Raw genomic sequence first — 9,366 nt, forward strand, 5'->3', positions numbered from 1 at the left:
TAAACTGACACTTGGGATTCTGCCAATTATAAGTCTTCTTCCTCTTAGATCTTAGATGTTGGCTTTTGAATACTTCAGTGGAATGACCCCTTGTTTGGGGTCCTTCATGGGGCTAGAAACCTCCTGCAGTTTGCAACCTGGAGCATCAGTTGTTTCCCTGGCATTCAAACAATATTAAGTTGTACAACCCGAGGTGGGACTGAAAAAAACAAAATATATTATGTAACAGGGAGAAAATTTTATGTATCTAAAATCACAATACAAATAACAAACCAATTCCTGGGATACAAATAAGTTCAAAACCATCTGTTGCAAACCATGTATGTTCAAAACCATACAAAAAACACACAAATAACACATCTTCTTGAACCACTCTACATCTAATCTTTCATGAGAAGTCCTCAACTCCATGCATCCCATGATCAAGTACGAGTAAAAACAATGTCCAAGCCTGTCAATAAAAAACAATTGTAAGAGAAATGAAGTGAGATGAGTACTCGTAGAAAGAGAATAGTTTTGATGATAGAGTTGCACTCACAATTGAACATCTAGACGAGTTTCGGTAGCCAACTGAAGAGAGTAATTTTGCATGGCTTCTTAGTACAGTACAGGGGAACTGCATGAGAGTTTAAAGTGAGCATTCCAGATGAATCAAAATTATATGGAATGCATAATGACAAATACATTGCATGAAGAAAGCTACATGAAGAAACAAATTGAATAATGACAAATATAAAATGTAATGAAATTACAATGATCTTTATTACCTCAATGCGCACTCAAATTCTCTCCATCATCGTCACCCTTGGGTCTGTTTTTGCACGTGCTCGCATAATGCCATTTTCCTCCACATTTTTTACACGTCCTTGGCTTGGGTTGAGATTGTGACACCTCTAATGGAGATTTAAACCTTGTAGCATTTTTTGGTCGACCCTTAGTCCTCACAACTTTCGGGTCATGAATAAATATCTCGGATGTTTCAATCAGATGATTGGACTGTACTTGGCTGCCACTGCTTTCCAAGACAATCTCTCTGTCTTTCTTTGACTGTTCACATTCTGCCAACCATATATTTAAGTCTTCTTCAATCTTTTTAGAAATACTCTTTTTTCTCGGATGTTCGTCTAGTACTCTCTGAACCTTTGATGTAATGCACCATTTCTCAAATGGAGTTACTTCGTTACTATCGCCTTTACTTGTAGATTCCAAAACATTCACTCGATATCTTGCCCCAACTGTCCACCTATTTAAGAGATATCGCTCGGGAAAGGTACATAAACGCCTCATATCCATTACGCGAAGTATGTGTTTGCATAAAATTCCTTGGGTTTCAAACATCGCAAACTCACAAGTAGCATTAACACATTCAGATGCATCATATACAACCTTGTACCTTCGCCACTCCTCCTCATTTCGCATTCCTACCTTGTATTCCGTCATGTTCTCATTCTCACTCTCTATGTCCTCCCAACAATCAATACTGGCTAGAAACTCAAGTTGGAACATGTCAAAAATTACCCTGGTATAATACTTTGTAGCATCTGCTTCCAATGTGCTCTTTGTCCTCAATACAGCACGTGATGATTTCGTCCTCCAATCTTCTTCAGCTTCCTTTTTCCTGCGATCCACAACGGCCTTTTCATATTGTACCACGAATTCTTGTAAAGTGGTACTCTGATTAACAAATCCATCGAAGAAAGCATTAATGCTTTCGCTACGGGAACTAGAGGTCATTCCAGCTGTGAATGTGTCTCTAAAATAAGCAGGAACCCAGTGCGATCGTAAATCCCACATCTTACCTAACCAACTTCTTTCCTCAATTTTATATTTCTCCACCAAAGTTCTCCATTCCCTCTCACTGTCGATTTTATATTTCCTATAAAACCAATGATGGTAGGCCTTTGCAAAGTCACTGTCTTCCTCTCTCATGGCTGAAACATGCTCAACTAGATGCCTATCGATATGCCACTTACAAAAGCGATGTCTGGTATTTGGGAAAACAATCCTAATCGCATTTTGCACAGCCATATCCATATCAGTTATGATACAACCAGGAGCCTTGCCAAACATACATTTTAACCACTCCCTAAACAACCAAATGAATGTCTCCTCCCTCTCATCTGCTAGTAGGGCACACCCAAATAGTGCAGACTGTCTGTGGTGGTTGACTCCTGTAAATGGTGCAAATGGCATTCTGTACCTGTTTGTTTTGTACGTGACGTCAAATACAATTACATCACTGAAGGTTAGGTATGCCTCTCTCGCTCTGGAATCCGCCCAAAACATCGATCTCAAGTTGCCCTCAACATCTACCTCCACGGCAAACTGAAAATCCGGATCTTCTGCTCGTTTTTTGTTGGAACCAATTTACTACTGTGACAGCTTCTTTCCCCATATTGTTACTCCTTTGTTTTCTCAAATGAGACGACACCTGATCTGTTGTGATATCAGAACATGAACCACCGGAGGCAATATTAATTGCCCTTGCAATGGTAATAGGCCCAAACCCTTCACTATGCATTTTGTCCATCAAATTCTTACATGATGCTTTCTTATGGAATGTAGTATGCGAATGATGCAAACGTGCTTTGTTAGGAGAAGTAAGATCATAACAATGATCCTCTACAAAACATCTCACTTCCCATTTCCCATCTTTTGTCAACTTGATGTCCATCTTTGCCTCACACCCCTCTCTTACAATTCGACGCCGCTTCACTTCCTTATCAATATCTCTCTTGTCATTCTCATTTTTCCTCCCCTCTTTATCACAAACATAACTCTTCCGTATAGGTTTCCCTGTCTTCATCGAATTATTGGTCCTCCATTTTCTTATTCCAAAACCTGTAGCCAAAGCATAAAGATTATAGAATTCATATGCATCTTCACAGTTATCAAAAAACTGGCCTTCAAACGGTTTGTTCGCTCCTATGCTCCCACAATCCTCCTTAATAGGCGTCTCCAAACCATCACAACATCCGTCACCACTACCAACTTCAACTGAAGCCTCCTGACATTCTTCCTCCTCAACAAAATCTAATCTATTACCCTCAGCTACATATAATCCGTCGGCTTGCGACAACGTATCATCAAACGGAATTAACCCATTTTCGTCAACCTCTACAATAGATAGCCCTAACGGATCCATTACGTAAAAAGCATAAACTCAACGAGTATACCAAAGATCGAACCTAGAAACATCAAACAAAATTAACCATTAAAAAGATATTCAATAGTGTTTTACTGGATAAAAAAGGTCAACAAGACAGCTGATTAGAATTTCCTAAAAGAGCTCCAACTCCCAGCTCCTTAGAATCACAAACACCCACAGAACCATATAAAATGAGACAAGAGTTGGAGCACTTCAATGTAGATAGGCAGACCACATAAGCAATCAATTCCAAAGAATTATTGAACAAATGGCCACGATACAGCACAACTTAAAAAAAAAAACAATCAATATGACCATCACTTCCATCTCATTTGAAGCAGACCATCGAAACTAGCAAGATGAATGGAATTTTGTAAGCCTAAAAGATGCTTTAAAACACTTAAAATGCAAAGTCCACCTTAACTACCTCCATACCTTGGAGCATCCTTCTCACATGACACTGCCAAGGTTCAAGGCCAATTACTACCTAAAAGATTCTGAAAACCCCATTCATCTTCCCTGAAAACCCCTTTAAAAACCCCATTCATCTCATCAACAACTCATCATCTTCCCTGTCAAAAACCCCGTTAAGAACCTTTCTTGTCCATTTTTTTCTCTCCACACTCTTTCCTTTCAACTTTGACAGAGATCTACCTAGGGAGAAGCTACTTCTGTGGTGCTCTCATCTCTCTGTGTGTACTGGAATCCAAACCCAATTTTTCTCTTCTCCAAAAACCACATCTTTATTTTCTCTCTCTTGTAGAAAAACAGAACAAAAGGCTATTTTATGCAAATCCCTTTGCAAAACCCAATATTAAAAAAACGAAAAAAGAAACCCATCCAAACCCATTCTGAAAAAACGAACAAAAACGCCTCTGTCCCTCTGCAAAACCCATTCTGAAAAAATAAAAAAACGAAAAATGAGAGAGAGAGAGAGAGAGAGAACCCATTCTGAAGAAAAACAGAGCAAATAAACCCATCAAAACCCATTATGAAAAAACGAAAAAAGAAACCCATCCAAAAACGAAAAAAAGGAAACTCATGAAAGAACGAAAAAAAATGCCTCTCTCCCTCTGCAAAACCCATTCTGAAAAAACAAAAAAACGAAAAATGAAAAACGAAAATGAGAGAGAGAGAGAGAGAGAGAGAGGGGGAGGGAGGGAGAGATGAAATACCGGTGGTTTTGCAGAGGGAGAGCGGCGTTCCAGCGAGGGAGAGAGGCTTCCAGCGATTAGAGAAGGTTTTTAATGAGAGAACATTTTCTCTCACATGGAGGGTTTGGATTAATCACATCTGACGGCTGATATTCAAAGACCACTAGTGCGTAGGTAATCTAATTACGCCAGTGTGCTGGAAATGTTCTCTCATATATATAACTGGGGTGGATGCAAGCCATGCAGTGTCCCCTATACATGTGAAGGAGGACACTCATCAGGCAGTGTATCATGTACGCAGCAATATTGTGACAGAGGATACCTATAATAAGCCAGCGTATCCTGTACGCAGTAATAATGTGACGGATGAGACTTATAAGCCAATGTATCATGTACGCAGCAGCAATAATGTGCAAGAGGAGATTTACCGGTGAGATCATCCTGTGGAAGAGGATACTTATACTGTACGCAGCAACAATGTGCAAGATGAGACTTATCGACCAGGTTATCTTGTGGAAGATGATACTTATACTATACGCTGCAGAAATGTCTATCATGTGCGATGCAGCTGTCCCAATGTGCAAGAGGATACTTCTCCTACAGTTTGTATTGTAAGCTGCAGCTATTTGAAACGAAGCCCTAATCTTCCGGAGGATAGTAATCCGCTACCCGATGCATCCCTCCCCAATTCAAGCAGTCCCATTCAACCAATTTTGTATGCATGTGATGATGCTGCAAGGTGAAATATCACGATTCATTGTAATTTCTATTTTTGTAGGTATCATCTTATGAATGGAATCTCTCTCATCACAATGTTTTACATGTTTTTACTATAGGTTTGATTTGAATGAAGATGTGGAGGAGGGGGTTCCTCCTATGGTTTCCGGTGCTAATTATAATCCAACGGGGGTTGCAATTGACCTCGGTGACGACGACATGAACTACTTGTATGATATGAATTTTGAGGCGACCGACGGAGACGACAATGGGTCTAGGAATGAGGCCGGAAAAAATGCTCAGTTATGTTACTCACCTCTACCCAATGATGACGGTTCCAACCCGAACGCATATGATGACAATGACATGGCCAACTATGAGCTTGGTGATGCATTTGGAAGTGAGGAACAGGAATTGAAGGTTGGAGTCATATTTGAAAGTCTCGCTACATTAAAAAAAAACAGTCGCCCAGTATGCACTATGCCGGCACTTCTCATTCCGTGCTGTTGATAGCCACACGAAGAAGTAAGCAGTTGTGTACAAAACAAAAAAGTGCCCCTGGAGAATAAGAGCAACCATGTGGAACGGTAATGTGAACGAACATATTTGTACTCCTCAACTACCCGGACATGATCACGCTAAAGCCACATCGGATTGGGCAGCTAAGACTTGCATAAGTAAATTTGGTCGACCGATAGAAGCTAATATTATTCTTGACTACTTGAAGGCCGAATGGGGTATAACACTGAGTTACCGAAAGATAAATGTTGCGAAGGAATTGATTGGTCAACATTTCCTTGGAAGTCATGGGGACTCTTACCGCCTACTACCGGCATATGCATTAGAGTTTCGCAGTGCAAACCCTAGCAGTTTTATGGAAGTTTACATGTTATCTAAGCTATCTGGCGAAGATGATTCATTCGGCCGACTATTTTGGGCAGTCGGTCCTTGTATTCAGGCTTGGAATAAATCACTCAAACCCGTTATCACCGTGGATGGTACTCACCTACGAGGGAAGTATCCTGGTGTACTGTTGATTGCATGATGGATGGATGGAAATAATGGGATAGTTCTGTTCACGTACGCTGTTGTTGAGAAAGAGAATATCGAGACGTGGGGTTGGTTTCTGTGCCAGTTTCGTGTGAGAGTCTGTGAACCGCATCGGAGAAGGGGCATCACTTTTGTCTCCGACCGGCAGAAAGGGATAATACAAGCAGTCAATGATGTGTTCCCAGAATCATATCACTCCTATTGCCTAAGGCACATCCAAGCGAACATTAAGGAGCACTTTAAGGACGAATATGTGGAGGATCAATTCTGGAAGGTAGGAACTACCTTGAGAGAGGATATTTTTCGGACGACCGTGGCCAATATAGAAGCAGCCAATAAAAAAGCATATGAATGGATATGCAAGAATGATAAGGAAAATTGGGCTACTCTCTTCTTGAAGGGGAGGAGATTCAATATTTATACATCAAATGCATGTGAGGTCTCGAATGCTGTCCTGAAGAATGCCAGAGAATATCCTATTACCACACTAGTGGAGCACACGAGACAGAAGGCGTCTGAATCATTTGCTAAACGTAGAGAAGCCAATAATCAATGGAAAGGTCCTCTGACTTTGTACGCCGTTAAGATCATCCAGTCGGTCAGTGATGCGGGAAGGAGGATGAATGTTAGTGCTCTCGATTCGCTTCTCTTTCAAGTGTCCTCGAAGTTGCACCAAGACAGAGTTGACTTAGAAGAGAAGACATGTTCATGTCGTGCGTTCCAAACTTTCGGGATACCATGTGCTCATGCTATGTCAGCCATTGGTTTTAGAAAAGCTGATGCTTTCGACTTCACTGAGGAATGGTACTAGTCGGAAACTCTGCGTGATACGTATAGAGAAGTGATTGACACAACACTAGACAGGTTGCAGTGGCAATAACCTGAAGCTAGATTGTTGCCCATCGATCCGCCTCAAAATCATTTTCATAGGATGATCTCAACCCTCCAATCTATAAGATTTCCATAATATGCAGTTTCTCTTTGCATCAGAGAGCTAGGATTATCCTATGGAAATGAGATTTTGGGGTGCAAAGGTTGTGGCTCATCAAATGGACAGTTTGGATCATCCTATGGTGTGGGCCATATATTACTTCATTTTGAAAAAAATGGGTGGGACCTAAACTGTTCAGAGCTTTCAATAGAATAATTGTTGGGCCCGCCAACAGTTTGTGTGAGTAGGGGAGCAACTCAGGTCGGGTTGAGGCCAACCCGACTTGAGGAACCCATTTTCCAACCCGAACCCGACCCGACACGATTTCCAACCAGACGAGGTTAAGCCCGACCCCGAGGAACCCATTTTCCCAACCCGACCCCGACCCGACATGATTTCCAACCATACGAGGTTACACCCGACCCGAGGAACCCATTTTCCCAACCCAAACCCGACCTGACCCTACTTCAACCAGACCCAACTCAAGTTTTTAGCTTAAAAAATAAAAAATTATAAAAAATGTCAGGTTATACTCGGGTCGGGTTGCCAAACCCTCAACCCGAACTCAACCCGGGTTGGGAAAAGTCAATTGCACAATGTGGTGCTGCCACGTGTAACCCCTTATACACACTACTTCAGCATATAGCTATATGCGGAATTTTCAAAAACAATCGAAATGGCACCCCTCATATACACGCTACTTCAACATATATCTCCATGCCGACTCCCCTAAAATCTCTTCCTCTATCAAATTCTCCCTGTAATCTCTCCCTCTCCCTAAAATCTCTTGAAATATAGGTGTGACAATCCAAGAGGGGGGTGAATTGGTCAATTAGAAAATTTAGGCTTAATTAAAGGAGATTAAAAAATTAATCCATTTAATTAAGCACTAATTAGTTTAACCCTTGTTCAAGTAGGTATATCAATAAACTCTAGGGATTAAACTTTCTAATCATGCACATTTAGCTAACCATTGTCCAAATAGATATTATAATGCAATTTAGGGTTTAGACATTTATCTTAAGTCCATTCACTAACCCTTATTCAATTAAAGCATAAACATAAGTAAGGTTAGAGATTACCAATCACCACGCGTGCGAGAGAGAGAGAGAGAGAGAGAGAGAGAGAGAGAGAGAGAGAAGAGAGAGAGAGAGAGAAAGAGAGAGAGAGAGAGAGAGAGATAAAAGAGCAAGCATCCACAAGGCACAAGATTTATAATGGTTCAGTCACAACTTGACCTACTCCACTCTTCCAAGTTTACCTCATTGGGATCTCCACTAAAATGATGAAGCCGTACACCTCGACTACTTCATCACCAAAGGGAACAAATCCTTGCTTTTTCATTCTCAAAGGCCAAAGCGAAGCCCCTCGCACGAAGCCTTGACAAGGGAATCAAACCCTTGCACATGATTCACCTTTCTTCACGGGCCGAATCAGAAACCCTTTTCTTCACCTTTCTTTACGGGCTGAAGAGAAGACCATCACATGAAGAACAAAGAAAAAGAAAAACTCTCTTGCCTCTTAATAGGCAGATTACAAAGTTGAAAGCTCACAATCACTCCAAGAATATATAAATGTAAAGCCCTATGGAGTGCCTCTTGATAACATGTAGAAATGGAAGATCAAAGAGGTTTTTAGCTTTTGAAATAAAATGTTGAAGCTCAAAGAGAAATATGATTTGATCTTTCTCAAATGTTTAAAAGCTTGTAGAGATAGGTTTTAATCATGTATATATAGTGTATTTGAAAATATGACCATTTGGGGTAAAACTGTAAATTATTGGCTTGAAAAAGTCAAGCAGAAAACGCCCGAACGTCTAGTTTGCTCGACCGGGCTACGGCGGTCGGCCGCCCTATTCTATTTTCAAAGTTCTTACCGTCGCGGTCGACTGGCCACATGGCGGTCGCCCGGCTAGGGCGTACTGTTTGCTCAAAAAATTTGGCTCAAAAACCTATCTCGGTCGACCGACCCATGGCGGTCACCCGCCCTAGACCAAATTGAATTATTCTGTTTGAAACAGAAGCGCATCCTCGGCCGCCCGGCTTAACCCGGTCGACCGGCCCAATAAAATTCGAGATGGCCTGGATTTTCAGGTTCCATCTCGCGGTCGCCCGGCATAGCCCGATCGACCGGCCCTGAGTGAAATTTCATTTTAGCTTTAAAATCTAGGGGCATTTGGGCAATGGTCTTTGGGCTTAAGTCCAAGGTTTTCAAACACATTTTTGGGCGTGTTGATGGTTTTCAAAGATGTAAAATGTTCAGTATAAAAACCATTTGAAAACCTTTTGAAAGTGCATTTAAACATAAAATTAAGAGGACTCCAAATATATTCTAAAAATAAGAACATTGAGTCTTCTTGGAATGTC

At 41.1% G+C, this 9,366-nt stretch overlaps 2 protein-coding genes across 2 annotated transcripts; one reads left to right on the forward strand and one right to left on the reverse strand.

The window, feature by feature from the left end:
• Window positions 1-768: 768 nt before the first annotated feature.
• On the reverse strand, window positions 769-2,193 carry LOC143888486 (protein FAR1-RELATED SEQUENCE 5-like). Its single transcript, XM_077392948.1, has one exon. It carries the CDS (start codon window positions 2,191-2,193, stop codon window positions 769-771), a length of 1,425 nt encoding a protein of 474 aa, XP_077249063.1.
• Window positions 2,194-6,067: 3,874 nt separating this feature from the next.
• Window positions 6,068-6,880, forward strand: LOC143888487 (uncharacterized). Its single transcript, XM_077392949.1, has one exon. The coding sequence runs from the start codon at window positions 6,068-6,070 to the stop codon at window positions 6,878-6,880; it is 813 nt and encodes a 270-aa protein (XP_077249064.1).
• Window positions 6,881-9,366: the final 2,486 nt, after the last annotated feature.

Source organism: Tasmannia lanceolata, unplaced genomic scaffold (assembly GCF_043159265.1).
Source record: "Tasmannia lanceolata isolate RefF3 unplaced genomic scaffold, GAP_Taslan_0.1 ptg000012l, whole genome shotgun sequence".
Classification (NCBI taxonomy): domain Eukaryota; kingdom Viridiplantae; phylum Streptophyta; class Magnoliopsida; order Canellales; family Winteraceae; genus Tasmannia; species Tasmannia lanceolata.